This window comes from Mobula hypostoma, chromosome 3 (genome assembly GCF_963921235.1).
Source record: "Mobula hypostoma chromosome 3, sMobHyp1.1, whole genome shotgun sequence".
Classification (NCBI taxonomy): Eukaryota; Metazoa; Chordata; class Chondrichthyes; order Myliobatiformes; family Myliobatidae; genus Mobula; species Mobula hypostoma.
In genome coordinates, this window is record NC_086099.1 from 20,157,140 (window position 1) to 20,181,198 (window position 24,059).

The 24,059-nt window shown below is 41.9% G+C and overlaps 1 protein-coding gene across 9 annotated transcripts in view; it reads right to left on the reverse strand.

The window, feature by feature from the left end:
- The window catches only part of celf4 (CUGBP, Elav-like family member 4), a 1,378,019-nt gene that overhangs the window by 238,285 nt on the left and 1,115,675 nt on the right, over positions 1–24,059 (reverse strand). For all 9 annotated transcript variants that reach the window (XR_010017340.1, XM_063042779.1, XM_063042778.1 and 6 more), the window contains exon 6: positions 16,628–16,771. Coding sequence is in view for 8 of the 9 variants with exons in the window: in XM_063042779.1 (XP_062898849.1) it covers positions 16,628–16,771 (144 nt within the window). In the remaining variant the exon portion in view is untranslated. The remainder of the gene's footprint in view (positions 1–16,627; positions 16,772–24,059) is intronic.

The following is a 24,059-nucleotide window of genomic DNA, read 5'->3' on the forward strand; positions in this document are numbered from 1 at the left end:
CAAATGAGACTGCAGAAGATTATAAACTTAGCCATCACAAAAACATATAAAAGTTTTCCCCAATCAGAAACCATGGATGAACAGAGAAGTTCACCTCCTGCTTAAAGCCAGAGATTCAGCCTTCAGGTCTGGAAACTGGGAGGCTTACAGCTCAGCCAGGGCCAACCTGAGGAGCGGAATCTCTCAGGCAAAACACATATACAAACAGAGAATCGAGGAGCATTTCAACTCCTCGGACCCCCAGCGCATGTGGCATGGCATACAGGTCATTATAAACTTCAAACCACCTAGTACTGTGCCCCCTTCCAGCTCTGCTTCTCTCCCTGATGAGCTCAATTACTTCTACGCTCGCTTTGACCGAGAGAACAAGGAGGTCACCCTCAAAGCGAATCTCCCATCTGGTGAACTGCCTCTCTCACTTTCCACCTCTGATGTATGCGCCACCCTGAGCAGGGTGAACGTGCGGAAGGCAGCTGGTCCGGATGGAATACCTGGCCATGTGCTCAGAGTCTGTGCAGGGCAGTTGGCCGGGGTCTTCACGGACATTTTCAATCTGTCCCTGGCCCAGGCAGTTGTCCCCACAAGCTTCAAGATCGCCACCATCGTACCAGTGCTGAAGCATTCCACTGCCACGGGCCTGAATGACTTCCGCCCAGTTGCACTCACCCCCATCATTGCAAAGTGCTTTGAGAGACTGGTTCTATCACATCTGAAATCCTGTCTGCCCACTACCCTGGACCCCCATCAATTTGCCTATCGCATCAACAGGTCAACAGAGGACACCATCTCCACAGCACTTCACTCTGCCATGACCTACCTTCCTAGACAGCCCCAACTCTTACGTCAGAATGCTGTTCATTGACTTTACTTCGCATTCAATACCATGGTTCCCTCCAAGCTGATCGCCAAACTTCGCCAGCTTGGTATCAGCTCATCCCTCTGCAATTGGACCTTGGATTTTCTGACTAACAGACCCCAATCAGTTAAGTTAGACAACCTCTCCTCCTCCACTCTCACCCTGAACACCGATGTGCCTCAAGGCTGTGTGCTGAGCCCTCTTCTGTACTCCCTTTTCACCTATGACTGCGTTCTTGTATATGGTTCTAACGCCATAATCAAGTTTGCAGATGACACCACGGTGGTTGGCCTGATCAGAGGGGATGACGAGACGGCCTACAGGGACGAGGTCCTGCACCTGGCCACATGGTGTGCCGACAACAACCTGGCCCTTAACACCCAGAAGACCAAGGAGATCATTGTGGACTTCAGGCATGACAGGAGTCACACTCACATCCCCATCTACATCAACGGAACTGTAGTGGAGTGTGTATCAAGCTTCAAATTTCTTGGTGTCCACATTTCCAAGGATCTCACCTGGTCCCTGAATTCCTCCATCCTGATCAAAAAGGCGCAACAGCACCTTTATTTCCTGCAGAGCATGAAGAAAGCTCACCTCTGTCCCAGGATACTGACAGACTTTTACCGCTGTACCATTGAGAGTATACTCACCAACTGCATCTCAGAGTGGTATGGCAATTGTCCCGTATTGGACCTCAAAGCACTCCAGCGTGTGGTGAAAACTGCCCAGTGGATTATCGACACCCAATTGCCCACCATTGAGAACATCTACCATAAATACTGCCTGGGCAGGGCGAAAAGCATTATCAAGGATGCATCTCACCCTAACCATGGATTTTTTACACTCCACCCATCTGGTAGGTGCTACAGGAGCCTCCGCTCCCGCACCAGCAGGCACAGGAAGAGCTTCTTCCCTGAGGCTGTGACCCTGCTGAACCTCACATCACAGCGCTAAGCAGTATTGCACCCGTATTGTACTGTCTCAGTACTTTTATATTTGTGTGCTGTAGCACTTAATTTTTATTCATAGTTATTTTGTAAATAACACTATTCTTTGCATTTCTGGTTAGATGCTAACTGCATTTCATTGGCTTTGTATCTGTACTCGGCACAATGACAATAAAGTTGAATCTAATCTAATCTAATCTAATCTTCATTCCTGTCACAATCCTCCTCACTGTCGAAGACATCTTTAGGAGGTGTTGCTCAAGAAGGTGGCAATCTTTTGAATTTGAACTAAAATATTATTGATGATTAGAAATGCAGTGGCCTAAAATAAAATTTTGGTCACAAACAAGAGAAAATCTGCAGATACTGGAAATCCAAGCAACACACACAAAACGCTGGAGGAACTCGGCAGGCCAGGCAGCATCTGTGGAGAAAAGTACAGTCGACGTTTCGGGCCGAAACCCTTCAGAGGACAGGAGAAAAATTGCTGAGGAGTAGATTTGAAAGGTAGGGGGAGGGGAGAGAGAAACATTAGCCAGTAGGTGAAACCTGGAGGGGGGAGGGATGAAGCAAAGAGCTAGGAAGTTGATTGGTGAAAGAGACAGAAGGCCATGGTAAAAGAAAAAAGTGAGTTGGGGAGGATGGAATACCCAAGTGGAATATAAGGAGATGACATCAACCTGATGGCATGAAACACCTTATATTCCATTTGGGTAGCCTCCAACCTGATGGCATAAACATCGATTGCTCAAAATTCCAGTAATGCCTCCCCCACCCCACCCCCACATTCACCATTTCCTGCCCCCTTTTCCCTCTCTCCTGTTATCTCCTTGCCTGCTCATCGCCTCCCTCTGGTGCTTCTCCCCACCTTCCATAGCCTTCTGTCTCTTTCACCAATCAACTTCCTGGCTCTTTGCTTCATCCCGCCCCCTCCAAGTTTCACCTATCGCGTGGTGTTTCTCTCTCTCCTCTCCCCACCTTTCAAATCTACTCCTCAGCTGTTTGTCTCTGTCCTGCCGAAGGGTCTCGGCCCGAAATGGCAACTGTGCTTTTTTCCAAAGATGCTGCCTGGCCTGCGGAGTTCCTCCAGCGCTTTGTGGTGTGTTGATATAATTTTGGTCCCTCTGCTGCTTGATCTCAGCTTTCCATTCAGTATCGGCATCAAGAACACATTGTTTAGATCCTTGTGGTCGTGGGCTTTATTCTTTCTCTCAGGTTTCCAACAAAGCAGGAAACCGAGGTTAAGGTAAAGGTGGACAGCATAGTAGCATGGTGTTCAGGGCAACACCTTACAGTACAAATGATCGGAAGATCGGGTTTCAACTCACCCTTCTGGGTGGCAGTCAGGGGTTTGGATGCTCCCTTAGTGACTGTGTGGTTTTCCTCCAAGTGGTCTGTCTTCCTCCCTCATTCCAAAGACGTATGAGTTAGGGTTAGGAAGTTCTGGGTATACTATTTTGACGTCGGAAGCATGGCAACATTTGTGAGCTGCCCCGAGCACAACCTCAGACTGCATTGGTTGTTGATGCAAAAGACACATTTCACCGTGTGTTCTGATGTTTTGACATACATGTGCCAAATAAAGCTAATCTTAAAAATATGCTTAAGGATTGAAAATAATGAGATAAATTTTCATTGAAAGTCACTTGGACCTGCTGCCCATAAGCAGGCTCTTCCTGTGCATCAGCCAAAATCCATGGTCAGCAAACATCAGCCGTGATTCAACTTGCATGAAAGGAAGAAAATGTCTGATGGGAGAATGTGAAGGTTTTTATTGACTTCATTGTGTATATGCATACAGAGCACATTCTGACATTTATATTTTTGTTACTGCTCCTGGGTGATTTCGAATGTCTGTGAATGCTATTGACTGGCTGGGAGTCAACACATTGGCTAATTGTGCTGTGTTGGGTCTCGTGTTCGTGCTGAGAAACAGCCTCTCAGTAGAAGACTCTAACTGAATCTGTATCGATCTAGCATGTTACAGAAGTAGATAGCTCGTATTCCTGGCAATGCGGGAGATCTGCATTGCTGATTTTGTGACTTTGCTGCAAGAGATTAAAATATATATAAGGTGATTTTAAAGAAATCACCATCTATATTCAAATAAGATCTTTGTGGATGTGATGAAGACAAGTAGACAGCAGGCATGAGTGGCCCCGGCGATGCATTTTGAATTCTATTGCACAGGGTTCAAATTGCACTTAATCTAAGAGCACTTAAAATCAGATTTTGTATTCCATCTGCTACTGTTACTGTCAAATTATTCTGCTGGGAAAAGCAGACACAACCATTTAAAATAAAAAGTAGTTTTAAAACTGGTGTTATTCATGTTGACGTAGATTTCATACATTTATGATTTTGCTCATTTTCTGTCCTACAGCCTTCTAATCACAAAACCACACTGCTTTCCAGTCTTTTCGACCTGCATGGGCACAAAGTCCTTAAAATTAAAATAAATTTAAAACACAAGGCATTCTTTACACTTTTAGTGTTGGCACAGCTGCTGTACACTCTGTGCCCACTTTTTGAGGTATCTCCTGAAGCTAACAAAGTGGCCACTGAGCGTATGTTCATGGTCTTCTGATGCTGTAGCCCATCCACTTCAATGCTTAATGTGTCGTGAATTCAGAGATGCTCTTCTGCGTACCATTGTAGTGTGTTGTTGTTCCTCTCTGCACCATGTGGCGCATTGGGCAACGACCTTGCCATCTCTTTAGCACTTTTTGTCTGTTTTTACGAGGCCGAGTTGCTAGTTTGTAGCTCAGCTCAGCACGGATGGAAATCATGCAAGGAGCCGTCCGGATTTGAACCAGGAACCACTTGTCTTGACATCCTCTGCACCACTGGCTGACAACTGCTGTGTGTGGTTACTTAAGTTGCTGTTGCCTTCCTGTTAGCTTGAACCAGTCCGGCCATTCTCCTCTGACCTCTCTCATTCAACAAGACCCACAGAACTGTCGCTCACTGTTGTGTTTTTTTTTTGCTTTTTTGCACCTTTTTCTGTAAACTCGAGATACAGTTATGCGTGAAAATCCCAGTCGATCAGCAGTTTCTGAGATACTCAAACCACCTCGTGTGGCACCAACAATCATTCCACGGTCACATTTCTTCCCCATTCTGATGCTTGGTCTGATCAACAAGCAATCCCCCAGACCATGCCTGCATAATTTTATACATTTTCGCAGCAGGGCCTCTGAATTTAGAAGTCTAGAATTCACCATCTTTGTTCTTGAAGTTCAAGAGCATTAGCCCTCATTTTTAGTAAACACAAACTTATTGGTACCAGTTGCTTGCTTCATTACTCATGATCCTGTGACGAAGGATTATATGAACATAATAAACCTGATAAACTTCCAAAAGAAAGCTGCAAGACCTTTCAACAAAAAATAAAAGTCTTGAAAGAAAGGTAGTTATCATTTTAAAATTCACTAGAAGGAGGCAGATGTTCTTGGCTGTACAGCAGATTAAGTTTTATGTCCGGCACATTAGACAATGTGGAATGAAAACGACGCCTCTGGCAGCAGACTCACTAGATGGCGTCTGAAGCATGGCAACTGATTTGTGCTCTCTACCCTGTAGTTAGTTGCTGTACCAGAAGTAATTAGTGTCTCTGTTGCTGTCACATGCCTCACTTCCCAAATACTGCCTGTGTAAATGAACAGGACGTCGAACAACAGATTCAAGAATGGCATCGGATAAGACTCTAACATCAGCAATGGAAAAAGTTAATGGTATTTCATTGTCAGGGAGAATATGATTTCTGCTGCCACATTAGTACCACCAATTACTGAAAATCTTTCCGTCACATATGATTTTTTAAAAATTGCAGTAAGTGGAACAATTACCAGAGATATATTCTATCCACCCACACACTCATACTTGCCGCAATAGTTTTGATTTAGAAATTCAAGAAGAAATGAACACCTCCAAAAATAAACTGAATAACTGTCATTAAAGCCCAAGCTGGATCTTGAATGGTCACAGAACAAGAACATAGAACATAGACCATTACAGCACAGCACAGGCCAATCAGCTCAAGAAGTTGTGCTGATCTTTTACCCAACTCTAAGATCAATTTAACCCTTCCCACCTACTGAGCCCCGAATGTATCTGCCTCTACCACCATCCCTAGCAGGGCATTCCATGTACTCACTACCCTCTGTGTGAAAAAAATTACCTCTAACATCTCGCTTCTTGAAGAAAAAGGAGTTTGTTATTTCTAAAAGTATAAGTTTAAAAAAAACTTCAACTGTGATTTAGTTTTCCACCCTCCCCCCCCCCACCCCCCCACCATTGCTTATTTTTTATTTCATCCATTGAATCACTCTGATGTAAAATTGAGTTGGGTCAGGTATTTACTCAACAATGAATACGAAGTGTAAAACAACCCTTAACATTACTGATTCAAGTATGCTGAACATAACATAGTTTATTAAACATTTATTGTTGAACTAGGTGGACTTCCGGAAATTCTGGACAGATATTTCCGCATGCCATGAACTGTGGTCCTGGTACACAAAGCTCAACCCCATCAGTGCAAAATCATGAATTCTGTCCGTCCATAAGCTGTAGGGTAAACATATGCAGTGACAGTAAACCATACATGAAGCCTTTGAGCAGAATTACCCCAAGTTCTTTGCATCTGTGCATATAAGTCATCAGATTTTGCCGTGCATCAGTGTAATTTAGCTTCTAAGTACCCTTCCTCAACAAGAGGCCAATCAATTAGTATATGGACAATGTATAGCAACATATATAAGTTAATTTATATGCAGCATATGTTTCTTATTGTAAGCTATAGTGTTTTTAAATTATGTATTGCAATGACCTGCTGCCACAAAAAAACATATTCTGATTTGATGGAGAATGGACGTGAAAGCACAGAGGAACATCTGGAGAAATTTCTGAAAGGCCCATTCGCTGCTGTTGTTACTGTGTGGTCGTGAATCTTTTGGAGGGTAGGCCTCAAAATCCCCGGCCTTGCCTGCATTTTGGCGACCGAGAAGGAGGTGGAATCGTTCGGACAGAGATGGTGCTCAGTACTCGGTGTCGGAGAGCTGATCGGAGCTCGAAGTTTTCGGATGACTCAGAGTCGGATTGTGGTCGGCATGGCAGGGAGAGTTTTTCTTCCTTCTCCCGTCTGCATGAGATGTGAGACATTTGAGAAACTTTGAACTTTACTGTGCTCACGGACTTCTTCATTAAATTATGGTATTGTTGCACTGTTGTAACTATATGTTATAATCATGTGGTTTTGTCAGTTTTTTCAGTCTTGGTCTATCCTGTGTTTTGTGATATCGCAGCGGAGGAAATAATGTAACATTTCTTAATGCATGCATTACTAAATGACAATAAGACGACTGCGTGTCTTCATAATCATAATCATATATATCATATTCCAGAGATATTAAAACTGATTCTGATTCACCTGAACAGACTCAGAATCAGAATCAGAATATAAAAAATAAATAAGTAGCACAAAAAACGAAGCAAAAAGGAAAAAAATAGTGAGGTAGTGTTTGCAATCGAAGCAATTATCCCTTAGCTGTACTTACACTGCTTTCTATCAGTATACCATCCAGGCATGCAAAGCACCTGAAGTGCATTATCCATTATCTTTGACAATGTATGTTTTACAGTGCATGGTATGTGGCAGGTAATATATTGCCATTTTACAGAGTGAGTTATATGCTGCATATTACGCAGTGCCATCTGCAAAGTTTATCTTCATGAAATATTCAAAATATTGTAATATTGAATAGTAAGACGCAGGAGCAGGATGAGGCCATCCAGCCGATCAAGTCTGTTCCACCATTCCATCATGGCTGATTTATTATCCCTCTCACCTCCATTCTCCTGCCTTCATCTTGTAATCTATGACACCCAGAATCAGAATCAGAATCAGGTTTATTATCACCGGCATGTGTTGTGAAATTTGTTAACCCATACTAGTCAAGAACCTATCAACCTCCACTTTAAATATATCGTATGACTCAGCTTCCACAGCAGTCTGTGACAATGAAAATTCCACAGATTAACCACCCTCTGCCTAAAGATATTCCTTTTAATTTCTTTTCTAAAGGGTTGTATTCTGAGGCCATGCCCTCTGGTCCTAGACTCCCCTACTACAGGAAGCATCCTCTCCATGTCCACACTATCTAGCACTTTTAATATTCAATAGCTTCCAATGAGGTAATGAATGTTCAGGTGATATAGGGTCAGTAAAACAGTACTAATTATGTGCTGAAAATAATGCAGAATGCATTGAGAAATGTTAACTTAACATTTTTTTACTTACTTTCTTCCAATTTTGAAGAAAATTGGTTACTGTAGAAAATGTAGTGACCTTGTGATTGTTTTTCCTTCCATTACAAGTTAAATAACTAGAGTATCTGGGGCATCTGACTGCAAGACCCTACAAAGCATTGTGAGGACTGCTGAGAGGATCACTGGGGTCTCTCTACCACCCATCTGAGATATTTATCAGGGGTGCAGTGTATGCAAGGCCCTTATCATTGTCAATGATCTCTCCCAACTGTCCAACAATCTTTTTTGACCCTCTACCATCAGGAAGGAGATACCATAGCATTAGGACCTGGACTGTTAGGATGGGAAACACAGTACACTTCCCTCCAGTCTGTAAGACTTCTGAACTCCCTGCCACCACCCATGTCTCAACACGGAAAACTGCCAGTAGTGTAAACTATTTACTTTTTGACTTGTGTCATAAATGCACCTTATTTGATAATTTATTTGAGGTCACGTTGCCTTCTGCCCTTTGTGTGAGTTATATGTACTGTGTTGTGCTGTGGTCTGGAGGAATGTTGTTTTGTTTGGCGGTGTACATGTAGAGTACTGTGCAAAATCTGAGGCACATACTGTGTATATAGCTAAGGTGCTTCACACCTTTACACAGTACTGTAAATTGTATTTTACATCATTTCCTGCGTGGGTTAATTTTGATTTGAATTGAAGCACATGGTGGAAAGACATTCATCTCCATCCTCCCTTTACTCGCACTTGAAACAGCGATATCTGTGAGTCTTAAGTTTTTGTTAATATTGGTAAACATTTATTAGATGCAGTACTGTGCAAATGTCTTAGGCACCCAAGCTATATATATGTGCCTCAGACTTTTGTACAGTACTGTATACAGTGGAATACCAGTAAAGTTGAAGTAGAACGTTTTGTTGGTTGTCGCAAGGATTAATGGGGTGACGAGCATGTGATGTTATTGCTTAACAGATTATCTTTTCTGTTAAAAGGATTATATTAATTTCCCCTCAACAAGAGATCTGTTGTAAAGCCAACATTATATTTAGCTCTAAAACATTATTCAATTCCATTTCTACTTGTAAAATAACCACTAACGTCTTTGATTCGTCCACTGCTATCCTTACCCGCTTCTAAAACCTGCAACTAATCAGAAATACCAGTGTTTTTTTTGCTCATGCTAAGCCTACAACCTTCTCACCCTAGTCTTCTCCAATGCGATCTGCTCATTAGTTAGTTGATCGAACTTGGTGCCTCTGTGTGGTTGTTAAAATCAGCACTAGGAATCTCACCAGCTGAGGCTCTTTGCACTCACTGGAGGAGAAAAGAGGAATGCTCTTCCTCTCACCTGCAAGCATTCAACTGGATTTAGGTCTATTGGAACCTAAGTTATGAGTAGTGGGTAATTTACATTTGCATGCACTAGAAGTAAAATTTCTTCTCCTTTCTCAGTCTCCCCTTAACTCCTCTCTGACTCTTTAGTACTTTTGTTGAACACTTTTCAGCGTTCTGACTTGTCAATAAATGAAATTCCCTAACTGCTATCAGAAACCTCCTTCCAACCCTTCACCAGGACTAATTTATCCTGTTGCTCTTTCTGCTCAGTGCTGACACTTTGTTCTCTATCTTGTAAAATCCAGGCCAAGCTCTCTTCTCGTTGTTGCCAATGGGAAGGAGTTACAGGAGCCTTAGATCCCACACCACCAGGTTCAGGAACAGTTATCATCCTTCAGCCATCATGCTCCTGAACCAATGTGGATAACTTTGCTCACCTCAGCACCGAACTGATTCCACTAAATATAGATTCACTTTCAAAGACTCTGCAACTTATGTTCTCAATATTATTTATTTATTATTATTGTCATTATTATTTTTTATTTGTACAATTTGTCTTCTTTTACTCATAGGTTGTTTGCCTGCAAGAAAATAAATTTCAGCGTCGTATATAGTGACATACAATGCTGTGCACATATAGACATAGAATAGTACAGCACAGTACAGGCCCTTCGGCCCACAATGTTGAGCCGACCCTCAAACCCTGCCTCCCATATAAGCCCCCACCTTAAATTCCTCCATATACCTGTCTAGTAGTCTCTTAAACTTCAGGAGTGTATCTGCCTCCACCACTGACTCAAACAGTGCATTCCACGCACCAACCACTCTCTGAGTAAAAAACCTTCCTCTAATATCCCCCTTGAAATTCCCACCCCTTACCTTAAAGCCACATCTCCTTGTATTGAGCAGTGGTGCCCTGGGGAAGAGGCGCTGGCTATCCACTCTATCTATTCCTCTTAATATCTTGTATACCTCTATCATGTCTGCTTTCATCCTCCTTCTCTCCAAAGAGTAAAGCCCTAGCTCCTTTAATCTCTGTTCATAATGCATACTCTCTAAACCAGGCAGCATCCTGGTAAGTCTCCTCTGTACCCTTTCCAATGCTTCCACATCCTTCTTATAGTGAGGCGACCAGAACTGGACACAGTACTCCAAGTGTGGCTTAACCAAAGTTTTATAGAGCTGCATCATTACATTGCGACTCTTAAACTCTATCCCTCGACTTATGAAAGCTAACACCCCATAAGCTTTCTTAACTACCCTATCTACCTATGAGGCAACTTTCAGGGATCTGTGGACACGTACTCGCAGATCCCTCTGCTCCTCCACACTACAAAGTATCCTTCCATTTACTTTGTACTCTGCCTTGGAGTTTGTCCTTCCAAAGTGTACCACCTCACTTATATCTAGCTTGGGTGGCTAAGACTTTTGCATGGTATTTTACCTATTAAGCATTTACCAATATTAATAAAAATTTAGGACTCACAGATAGCTTTGTATCAAAGGCAAATAAAGAGAGGATGGAGATGAATGTCTTTTCACCATGTGCTTCAAATCAAATCAAATTTAACCCACGCAGGAAATGATATATAAACAAAAGGCTTACAGTATTGTGCTAAAGTCTGAGGCATCCTAGCTATATATATGTGCCTAAGTCTTTTGCACAGTATTGAATACGTACTCTGATAATAAATTTACTTTGATCTTTGAATACTGTGAGGTATTCTCCAGTGGGAAATGCTGCAGATCTTTGTGTTACTACTTTGGAGAAAACGTTCAGATAATTTTGTTCTCAGTTTGCTGACACCACATTGAATATCCATCTTAGAACTCATTGAAGAAACAAAGCTGAATCCAAATTGTCACAATGAATTCCCTGTTGCTGGCACGGTGGGGCTGACAACAGCAACATTGTGTGATAGCAACGATGGCAAAACCGTGCAAAGGCTGGTTGGTTTTCCACACTTGGTTGAGGTAACCTGAAAATCCTAAGGTTGTTGCCATCAACAGTGTGATCCAGTGAATTGTCTGTTTACAGCCTTATCCCAGAAAAAAGAATCTCATGAACTTATGTTAAAATGTTAGCATATGGTGTTTTGGCCTTCATCAACTGTGGGACTGAGTTCAAGAGCCGTGAGGTAATGTTACAGATATATACGACCTTGGTCAGACCCCACTTGGAGTACTGTGTTCAGTTCTGGTCACCACACTACAGGAAGGATGTGGATACTATAGAGAGAGTGCAGAGGAGATTTAGAAGGATGTTGCCTGGATTGGAGAGCATGCCTTATGAGAATAGGTTGAGTGAACTTGACCTTTTCTCCTTGGAGCGATGAAGGATGAGAGGTGACCTGATACAGATGTAGAAGATGATGAGAGGCATTGATCATGTGGTTAGGCAGAGGCTTTTTTCCCAGGGCTGAAATGGCTAACTCGAGGGGGCATAGTTGTAAGGTACTTGGAAGTAGGTACAGAGGGGATGTCAGGGGTAATTTTTTCACACAGAGGGTGGTGGATGCATGGAATTCACTGCCGGCAACAGTGGTGAAGGCGGATACGATAGGGTCTTTTAAGAGACCCTTAGATAGACACATAGAGCTCAGAAAAATAGAGGGCTATGCGGTAGGGAAATTCTAGGCAGTTTCTAGAGTAGGTTACATGGTTGGCACAACATTGTGGGCCGAAGGGCCTGTAATGTGCTGTAGATTTCTATGTTTCTATGTAACAAGTTATCATCATCATCAGGTCCAAATGCCACATACTTGCTGCTTAATCCATCCAATGCTACCAGGCCATGAGACCACTCCAAACTTGCATGGGTCTTACCCCTTACCCTCCTCTAAACATCCAACCCACTTGGCTTGTTTCCCCACCCTCACAAGGTTTGTATCAGCTCCAGGCTCCAAGATAGAGACCCATATCAGAATCATCAGTCACCGTCTCGGATCGCAAGACCCTGCAGCGGATAGTGAGGTCAGCAGGTCAGCTGAAGGGATAATCAGGATCTCTCTTCCCGCCATTACAGACATTTACACCACACGCTGCATCCTCGTACAAACTCTTCTCCCCCCTGCCATCCGGCAAAAGGTACCGAAGAATTCGGGCTCTCATGACCAGACTGTGTAACAGTTTCTTCTCCCAAGCCATTGGACTCCTCAATTCCCAGAGTGCATAGACACACACACACACACACACACACACTCACTCAACTGAAAACCACTCCACTTCCTTTGAATTTTGCTCATTTCTTTCTCAATTCCTGCTAAAACATTGTTTACATTTACATTTATATCATGTATTATTATATTGTAATTTGTCCTTTACTGTCTTGTTTATTAATTATTGTACTGCCTTGCACTATTTTGTGGACTTTATGTAGACCATGTAGATCTGAAGTCTAATGTAGTTTTGTGTTGTTTCAGGTAGTCTAGTGTAGTTTTGTGTTGTTTCACGTAGTCTAGTGTAGTTTTGTGTTGCTTCACGTAGTCTAGTGTAGTTTTGTGTTGTTTCATGTAGCACCATGGTCCTGGAGGAACATTGTTTTGTTTTTACTGTGTAATGTACCAGCAGTTATGGTTGAAATGACAATAAAAGCGACTTGACTTGACTCAACATGACCTGAAACCTGTTTTTTGCTTTTGCCGCTGAAGTACAATGCAGTATGTAAAATTACAAAATTATTAAGGACTGTGCAAAGGTCTTAAGCACCCTAGCTCTATACGTACATGTATGTATGTACATATACACAAATATATATATATATGTGCCTAAGACTTTTGCACAGTACTGTATAATGAAGCAACCAGAACTGCATGCTATATTCCAGATGCAGGTAACTGGAGTTTAATGAAGCTGCAACATAACTTCCTGAATTTTGAACTCAGTGCCTCAACAAATAAAGGCAAGCATGTGTTTTGTAGAGGGTAGTCAGCTTGTATTGGGCCTGGGCTGCAAATAAAATTCAGAACTGGGGCAATAACTGAAATAGCTGATTCCTCACCCAAAGGCAATCCTAACACAACCGTTTAGCTGCATTGTAATTTCTATGCCAATGCTTTGCTCTAATATACACTGCATATTTTATGTTTGGTTGTGTGAGATCTAAGTGAATTTTTAATAGTGTACTAAAGCATGAATATTGTTTGCTATGTTTTGTGGCAATAAAAGCTTAATGTTGTGTATGTGGCATGAAACCTCCTCAGTTAAGCCTTTCAAAATATTACGGGTTTTAAAATAGATTTTTTTTTGTAAGTTTGTTTCCATTATTCAGATTTTACCTTAATCATATTTGTACATTCCAATCTGTATTTAGTGTTCTGTACAGGTTGAAAACAATATTTAGAGGTTTTATATATATATTTACTTATTTCAAGATACAGCGCATAACAGGCCCTTCTGTCCAATGAACCACACTGCCATGCACCTATTTAACCCTAGCCTAATCACAGGACAATTTAAAATGACCCACTAACCTACAAACCGGTGTGTCTTTGGACTGTGAGAGGAAACCAGAGCAGGTGGAGGAAACTCATGCGTTGAAGGGAAGAACGTACAAATTTCTCAAAAATGGCGCCGGAATTGATCCCCAAGCTCTGGAACCCCCCCCCCCCCCGAGCTGTAATAGCACCGCACCAGCTTCTACGTTACTGTGCTACCCTAAGTTCGTCCCTGAGCTGCAGTCTGTGAGCATGCCTTAACTTAGTGAGGTGACAGGGCAGCAGACTGGGAAAAGTTCTCCTTTCAGAAGCTGCTACATCTTTGGGAGGAACATCCTTTGAGAACAGTGATGAACCTTGTCGTTTTCCCGCTGCCCTCATATTCCAGACTGATGAGATCACTGAGTCGGAAGGCAGGAATCCACAGCAGGTGTTGCCAAGCATTGAAATCAAAGGCTCCTCAGAGCCCAGTGGAGTGTGTCAGTGCTCTGAGCTTGCTGACTGTGTGCAAAGTTCAGCAGAGACACGGATTAAGCAGATTAAGGGAGCCAAGAATAACAAAACAATGATGCCTACAAAGTTCAATGCCCATTTTAAATACCTGTTTAACTGGAAGGCTGCAGAGAACATTCTAGCTCTTTTTAGTCTTATTTTCCCAATAGTCTCTACCTTAATTTCTCTTTTTTCCTATTGTTTCATCTCCATATGCTGCTCTGTGACCTGCTTTAAGAACTGAGGCAGTCAGAATCAGGGGATTATGTCCCATACATGGTCATCTACCCCATCTAGCCTGTGCTGTTTCTTTAGAAGATCTATCCAATTAACCCACACTCCTGTGTTTTGCCCCTTGTCTTTTCTCAGTATGTACTGAATTCCATTTCTTTTCTCGGCACAAAGGAATTAAGACATTCCAGGAAAGGATGGTAGATGTGGAATTGGGTTGGACAATATGAAAACATTGAATGACTAAGTAAGGTTGACATGGTAGCACAAGCGGTTGGCACAATACTTTACAGTGCTAGCTGTAAAATCAAGATTCATTTCCCGCTGCTCTTGGTAAGAAGTTTGTATACACCCCTGTGATCACCTGGGTTTCCCTCAGGCACTCTGTATTCCCCCCACATTCCAACGACATCCAGGTGAGGGCTGATAACTCGTGGGCATGCTATACTGGCATCGAGGAGTGGCAACACTTGTGGCTGCCCAGCACAATCTTCGCTGATTTGATTAGACACAAATGATGCATTTCACTGTAATTTGCAAATTTCTACAGATGTACCAAGAAGAGCATTCTAACTGGCTGAATCCTGTGTGGCATGGGGGGAGGGTGGGTTGTGGAGGGGCTACAGCACAGGATCGAAGTAAGCTACAGAGAGTTGTGAACTTAGCCAGCTCCATCATGGGCACTAGCTTCTGTAGTATCCAGAACATCTTCAAGGAGCAGTGCCTCAAAAAGGTGGCATTAGTCATTAAGGACCACCATAACCCTGGACATGCCCTGTTCTCTTTGCTACCATCAGGGAGGAGATACATCAGCCTGAAGGCACACACTCAATGATTCAGGAACATCTTCTTCCCTCTGCCATCCGATCTCTAAATGGACATGAACACTACCTCACCAGTTTTTAGTTTCTATTTTTTGCATTACTTACTTAACTATTTAATATATACATTCTTACTGTAATTCGCGTTTTTTTTCTCTATTATTATGTGTCGCATTGTACTGCTGCCACAAAGTTAACGAATTTCACAGCATATGCCAGTGATATTACCATGGAAACATAGAAACATAGAAAACCTACAGCACAATACAGGCCCTTCGGCCCACAAAGTTGTGCCAAAAATGTCCCTTTCTTCGAAATTACTAGACTTCCTCATAGCCCTCTATTTTTCTAAGCTCCATGTTAAACCCAATTCCGATTCTGTTTCGATGTACATATTTAAAAAATCTAAAATGAAATTACTGGGCTGCATTGCTTTCTCCTCATCCTTTTTCTTTCGCTCCCAATTTAAGAGCTGCTTCACGTTTTTAATATCTGCTACGAATCAGTGTTCCGACCTTGACCCCAGAAGAGTGGACTCATCACCATGAGCACCAAGAAGATGCTCAAACCAACTGACCTCACACCAGACCGCATGTAGGCCCAAGTGCATGCGGACTCTGAGGAACAGCAGTCTCAGCTCTGAGGCTCCAGAGCTGCATGATGACCCTTTTTATCTGTTTCAAGGGACTGCAAACTATTACAGTGAGGCTTTCATATCTTTACCTGCGGTTTTCATTTAAAATCTTTAGTAGCGCTGGTTGCATCTGACAATGCAATCATGCCACAAAGTATTGACATCATGTCTACATAAGCCACTATAAAATGTCTTGTATGACAGTGCTACCATGGCAACAGCATTGCTTCAAATGGCCAGGATATTTTTGCTTGTGAAGGAAAGATTACTGAAATGTACCATTCAGAAGTACTATTACACTTCTGAGAAAGTCTAGCATGGGAGAAAAATTATATTGATGTAATATAGATTTATGAATGTATAACATATCTGTTACATATAGATATATGGTATAACTATCATACAGCAGCTATATTAATGTATAATTATTGTAATAATTTTAGATTTTCACATTACTGAAATCATGAATTATCCATGTTCTAATTCAATTTTCTGATCAAGGTAAGCACTTTCGCTCTTCGACAGCCAGCAACAAATTGCAAGGGAGTTTGTGAAAATGTATTTTGCTTCATTACTGAAATTGGACTCTCACTTACTGCTTGAGCGTAGGCACCATATGCACCAAACTGGATTGCCATTGGGTTGAACATCCCCATCTGCCCTGCCATTTGCTGCATGCGACGCATCGTACGTTCCTTGTCAGTGTCTGCAAATTTTACCACCAAACTTGAAGACGCACCCTGCAAAGTGGAACAAAAATGAATCAGTTGGGGTGCTGACCAATAACTTCCTATAACCTCCCAGTTTTGTTTTTGATTTCTTGCTGCTTCTAACTTTGATTTGCAATATCTAGGAATTCTGTTTGTGAAAATCATGTTTTTGTTATAACAGTGAATATAAATATGCAGTTTATATTTTTTCTGAGCTTTACCTGTTATTATGGCAATTGCTCTGCATGTGACCACAAGAAACTACAGAGAGTTGTCAAAGTAAATTTACTGTCAAGTATTATGTCACCAAATTACTGCCTTGAGATTCATTTTCTTGCAGACATTCATAGGAAAATAAAGAAATACAATATAATTTATGAAAAACTATAAAAAACAAACATTGACAAAATACCAATATGCAGAAAGTTGTGGACACACCTCAGTACATCACGGAACTACCCTCACCTCGATGGAGTCTGTCTATCCTTCTAGCTGCCTCAGTAAAGCAGCCAGCATAATCAGAACTCACCCACCCTGAACATTCTCTCCCATCAGATAAAAGATACAAGTCTGAATGTCCATACTACTAGCTTCAAGCATAGTTTCTATCCCACTCTTGTATGATAAGATGGACTCTTGACCTCAAAATCTACCTCGTAGCACTCGTTAGGTAACTTTTGCTCTTTACTCTGCATTGTTATTGTTTTGCCTTATTCTAGCTCAGTGCACTGTGTAATGAGTTGATCTGTATGCAAGACAAGATTGCTCTGTATCTTGGTGCACGTGACAATAATAGATGAATACCACTTCCAATCTGCACAGCCAATTATCTGGACTGAGGCACATGTTAACTCCTGGCTTTTTAGCTACCTACTGTCATTGTACCTCCTTCAAACAACCCCACCTCACACAGAATTTGCTCTGTGGCTAATTAGCTAGCGTCCAAGTTCTCACGAGTGGCAACAAAAGAAATTGCTTTTGTTTACCGAATCAGATTAATATAATTTCTTTACCTAGTCATCAAGTTGATGGTTTACACACATTGCATTGAACACAGTTAGTTCTTCTAAATAGAGCGTGAATCTGTAATTTAGCTTTGTCATTAACTAAGACAGTCATTCGCAGGGATGGATTCACACTCTATGGTGGATTTAGACTGAAGAAGACTGCAGAATATGATATGGCCAACAAAATGAATAGCAGGTATTGTTTGATGATCCGACGCAGCACAAATAAAACATGATAAGATAAAGAACACAATAATAAAAAAACACAATAAATATAAATACATAAGATGGCTTATATACATAGTATGTACATACATAAAGTGACGATAGGTACAGAAGTATCTGTATATAGGGTGAATTTGACAGGAAAGCATAAAGTAGTGGTGATTGGGGGTGTAGAGCAGGTGGATTAGTGGGTGGAGGTGTTGATCAGTCTCACTGCTTGCGGAAAGTAACTTTTTTGAGTTTGGTGGTCCTGGTGTGGATGCTATGTATTCTCCCTGATGGGAGTGAGACAACAATGTGGATTTCTTCATGATGTTACTGACCCTTTGCTGGCATATTTCTGTATATACTGTAAGTAGGCTGGTGAGTTTTGATTGAAATCTTTTAAAAATTACAAATAATTCTCCTTTTGAGAGGTGGTGAAATTTGTACATTATATGAAGCTGGAGACAAACCAATATAAAGAATCAGACACCAACCCTGAAGAATGAGACAAACACTTTATTTTATAAACTTGGAGTACATACAGTAGATGAGGAGCCGGCATCTGCAGCTGAGAGGTTGTACCAGACAAGATAAGGCAAAGCATGGTCCAAGTTAGTTTTTGATGAAGGGTTTTGGCCCAAAATATTAACTCTTTATCCCTTTCCATAGATGCTTTCTGACCTGCTGAGTTCCTTCAGCATTTTGTGTGTGCCATTTCCAGCATCTGCAGAACTTCTTATTTTAAATTTCAAAACCTCTTAATTGTAGGATAAAGGGAAAACTAAGGGTGAGGAGCAGTAAGGAGTTCTGAGTTCTTAAAAGTTTAGAGTGGCATAGTGACGCAGGTGGTAGAGTTGCTGCTTCGGTGTTCTGGGTTCAAACCTGAACCCGGGTGTTATTATCTGGGCGGAATGTGCATAGTCTCTGTGACTGTAGGCATTTTCTTCAGATTCCTGCACATTCCTCACAAGTTGGCCTCTGTAAATTGCCCTTAGCATATATGTGTGTGGCAGAATCTAGAAGATTTGATGGGAATGTGAGAACAAAATAAGACAAAATGGGCCCAAGGGCCTGTTTTCCTGCCAAATGAATCTGTGACTGTAAGTGTTAGTGTGGGATAATTGGGTTTGGATACAGAGAGAACAGAGAAGAATATTGGAGGACGCGCTGCACAACAACATGGTAACATAGAGGTTAGTGTGATCTTATTAAATCTGGAGCGTAGCAATTCAGAGATCAATTCCAACAGTGTCTGTAGGAAGTCTGTACGTCCTTCCTGTGAGCCCTTAGGTTTCCTCCGGGTGCCCCTGTTTCCTCCCACAGTCCAGAGACTTGTCAGTTTGTGGGTCAAATGGTCATTGTAAATTGCCCTGTGATTAGGCTTGGGTTAAATAGGTGGGTTGACAGGCAGTGCGGCTTATTGGTCCTGAACGGCCTTGTCCCGTGTCCTATCACTAAATAAAATAAGGAACCTTGGGAAAATGCTACAGTTAGAAATTCACCTTTGGTCGCTGTGACTGAACAGGTACCGTGGTACCTATTGTCTGTGTAGTCAGGTATGACTTCAATATCTAGAATGGAATACCTTGAGCTGTTTATAATATAGTTCCCAATTAGGGCTGGCAAGCAAAGAAAGATTCACATTCTGACAAGTCATAGCAAATCTATGATGGCGTCTTCGAAAGGAAGACAAGGTAAGAGAGAGAAATGGGAAGCTGAGAGTGAGGAAAGAATACTTGTCAAGCATTAAGTTGTTCAGTTATTTTATATAGAATTCCTTGGAGCGCAGGGATTAGCTTTGATGAATTGTTTTCAGCTCTGCTTTTAAGAAGCTGTATCAATGACTCAGGGCAGTTTGTCAAAACAACGGAGAAATTCAGAACTAAAGTGAAAAATAATAACAAACACAAAACATAAAAAATGTATTTTATATAATATAGTAAAACATAAATCCAGCAATGCCTTGATCTAAACCCAGTATAATTTTAATGGGAACGTGCCCAGTTTTCAGTCTCTATCACTCTTTTCTATCATAGAATGTTAGTGTTTGAATGTTTTATGTATTTTTATTAAATTCCCCTCCACTATTTTTACCAAAAACACTGATCTATCTATTTTATTATCCTGCAGCACAGTTTTCAGGTAGTTATTGCTACTTTTTCGGCATCTCTACAAGCCATCTATGGCTGAAGATGATAAAACCTCGGTTTTTATTCTGCTTGTATAGTACTGTGCAAAAGTCTCAGGTTTATATATATATGGCTAGGGTGCATAAGACTTTTACACAGTACTGTAGTAATTTTATGTATTGCACCGCTGCCACAAAAACGAAACAAATTTCACAATATATGTGAGTGATGATAAACCTGATTCTGATTTGGGTCTCTATTGTGTACTGTGAGTGGGAAGGGGGCAGGGAGGGAGGGGAATCATAGTTGGGAAAAGGGGAAGGGAGAGCAGAGAGAGAGTGGGGTGCACCAGAGAGTCATTCTGTGATGATCAATAGACCAATTGTTTGGAATCAAATGAGCTTGCCTGGTGTCTCAGGGTTGGGTGTGTCTGCACCCGTGCCACCCCCTGCCCCTGGCTCTCCTTCTCTGTCACCTGTCCCAGACCCCTCCCGAGGTGCTCCACCCTCACCTTTCCCAACATCTATGCTCCTGCTAGATTTACAAACCTGCTCGCCACTCCACATTGACAAATACAGTACCGTACTGTGCAAAAGGCTTCAGCGCCCGAGCTATATATTTGGGCCTAAGACTTTGGCACAGTGCTGTATTTAGCATTAAAAGTGTCAAAATCAGAGTGTAGAACAGGACACCTTTCAAAGGAACTGCAAAAGATGGATGGAAATATTTAACAGATCAGGCAACACCAATGTTGTGGGAAAACAGAGTTAACAAGTATTTGACCTTTCATTAGGAGTGGGGGAAGCTAGTGAGGTAATCAATTTGAGTCAAGTACAAAGTGGATGGAAGTTGGGAGAGGGCTGAGAAGAACAAGGGCAAGAGAGATTAAATGACAAAATGGATGATTCTACAATGATAAGCAGCACAATATGACACTGCCAGTAGGAGGGAAGTGTTAGAGTGGGTTAGAAGCACATTGTGGGCTGAAGGGCCTGTATCGTGCTGAGGTGTACTATGTACTATGTCCTATGTTCAATTAGCATTACAGATGTAGGAGGGAAGTGCTAGAGTGTTTTCAGAGTAGGTTAAAAGGTTGGCACAACATTGTGGACTGAAGGCCCTGTGTGGTGCTGAGGTGTTCTATGTTCTACGTCCCATGTTCATTTAGTTACTGCTTCACAACTCCAGGGACCCTGTTCAATTCTAACCTGCCCTGGCTCTATAGTGTAAGTGTGTCCCTTGTCTGTGACCTTGTGGCATTTCTCTACCTGCTCTGGCATCCTCATACATCTCAAAGGCTTGCTGGTAGGTCAATTGGCTACTGTTTTAATTCACTTTACTTCTCAGCAATTCTTGAATAAAGGTTTTACTTTTGCCGTCCTCCAGTTATTCACCATCTCTTCTGTGGCTGGACTGGACTGAAATTTGCTGTCCAAACATCAGAAATCTCCTTCATTGTTTCCTAAAGTAGCCTATAGACCTGTAGGCCCATGAAGACATTGAAAAGCCATTCATTTCCAATAGTAATTTTTTTTAGAATTCCACCATTCCCCTCTCTAGATTCTCCAACGACAACACCTGTCTCCATGGTGAATATATATTCGAAATGCTCACCTCACACCTCACTCACACCCTTTAGCTTCATGCATATTTTAGCCCTTTGGTCCCTCACTGCCTTGTTATACCCTGCTATCCTTTTGCATACTTACAAAATGTTTTCGGTATTTTCTTAGTCATGACTGCCAGTGCTATTTCTTACCACTCCTCCACAAGCTCCTTTTTTTTTAAGTATACCCACTGACAATACTTCTGAAGGGCCTCTCCTACTTTTACTTCTCAAAGCAGTCCAAAAATATTTCTATTCTGCTTTACCCCATCATTGATACACTTTGACATCCAAGGTATCTTGAATTGTAGGCTTTACCTTTCGCCTTTATTGCAAACGTCTTGAACCATGAATGTGCTAATCACGAGGTGTGACTGTTAGGGAAATCAAACCAGGGTAGGACTTATACAGCGTATGATCCGGGGAGTGTATGGAATGGGGGCGGAAGGATGGTTCTTCGGAGTACAAGTACATAATTCGCTAAAAGTGGCATCAATGGAAGACAGGGTGGTAAAGATGGCATTTGGCAAACTGACCTGCATTAGTTGCTATTTTTGGGTGTCTTTGAAATGGGGCAGCCTGCAGATAATGAACACTGAGTTGAACTGAATAGGTACTCCTTCATTTTTGTGTTTTATATTCTGTGTTTTCGCTCTTTGTTTTCTGTTGCCATTTGCACAATTTGTTTTTTGTGCTTGGGGGAGGGATTTGTTGCACAATTTGTTTTTTGTGCTTGGGGGAGGGATTTGATGTTTTTCTTTGAACAGGTTCCACGACTTTCTTTGTTTCGTGACTGTCTGTGGGGAGATGAATTTCCATAAGACCAAATGTTATAGGAGCAGAATTAAGCCATTTGGCCCATCAAATCTGCTCCGCCATTTTATCATGGCTGATCCAATTTTCCTCTCAGCCCCAATCTCCTGCCTTCTCCCCGGATCCCTTCATACCCTGACCAATCAAGAATCTATTAACCTCTGCCTTAAAGATACATAAAAACTTGGCCTCCACAGCTGCCCGTGGCAAGGAATTCCACAGATTCACCACTCATTGGCTAAAGAGACTCCTCCTCATCTCCGTTCTAAAAGGACGCCCCTCTAGTCTGACACTGGACCCTCCCACCATAGAAAATATCCTCTCCTCATCCACTCTATCAAGGCATTTCACCATTCGATAGGTTTAAATGAGTTCACCCTTCATTCTTCTGAATTCTAGTAAATACAGGCCCAGAGCCATCAAACACTCTTCATATGACAAGCCATTCAGTCCTGGAATCATTTTCATGAACCTCCTTCAAACCCTCGCCAGATTCAGCACATCCATTCAAACTTGCACACAATACTTCAAGTGAGGCCTCACCAGTGCTTTATAAAGTTTAAAGATTACATCCTTGCTTTTATATTCCAGTCCTCTTGAAATGAATGCTAACATTGCATTTGCCTTCCTCAGCACTGACTCAAACTGCAAATTAACCTTTAGGGAATCCTGCACATGGATTCTCAAGTCCCTTTGCACCTCAGTTCTTCGTATTTTCTTTCCATTTAGAAAATAGTCAAACCTTTCATTTCTTCTACCAAAGTGCATGACCACTGTCCTAATTTGTCTCAGTCGTTCTGGAGCCTCTCCACTTTCTCAAAACTACCAGCCCGTCAACCTATCTTCATATGAAAAAAGCCATCAATTCCATCATCCAAATCATTAACATATAACGTAAATAGAATCAGTCCCAACTCAGATCCCTGTGGAACACCACTAGTCACTGGCACCCAGTCAGAAAAGGCTCTCTTCATTCCTACTCTTTGTCTCCTGCCATCAGCCACTGCTTTATCCTTGCTAGAGTCTTTCATGTAATACCATGGTCTCGTAGCTTGTTAAGCATGTACACAATATCAACAGATTCTCCTTTGTCTATCCTGCTTGCTACTTCTTCAAAGAATTCCAGCAGATTTGTTAGGCAAGATTTTCCCTTGATGAAACCATGCTGACTATGGCTCATTTTATTACGTGCCTCCAAAAGCCCTGAGACCTCATCCTTAATAACTGACTCCAACATCTTCCCAACCACTGAGGTCAAACTAACTGGCCTATAGTTTCTTTTCTTCTGCCTCGCTCCCTTCTTGAAGAGTGGAGTGACTTTTGCAATTTTCCAGTCTTCCAGAACGATTCCAGGATCTAGTGATTCTTGAAAGATCATTACTAATGCATCCACGATCTCTTCAGCCACCTCCTTCAGAACTCTGGGACGTACACCATCCGGTCCAGGTGACTTATCTATCTTCAGACCTTTCAGTTTCCCAAGAACCTTCTCTCTAGTTATGGTAACTTCACACACTTCATGACCCCTGACACCTGGAACTTTCACCATACTG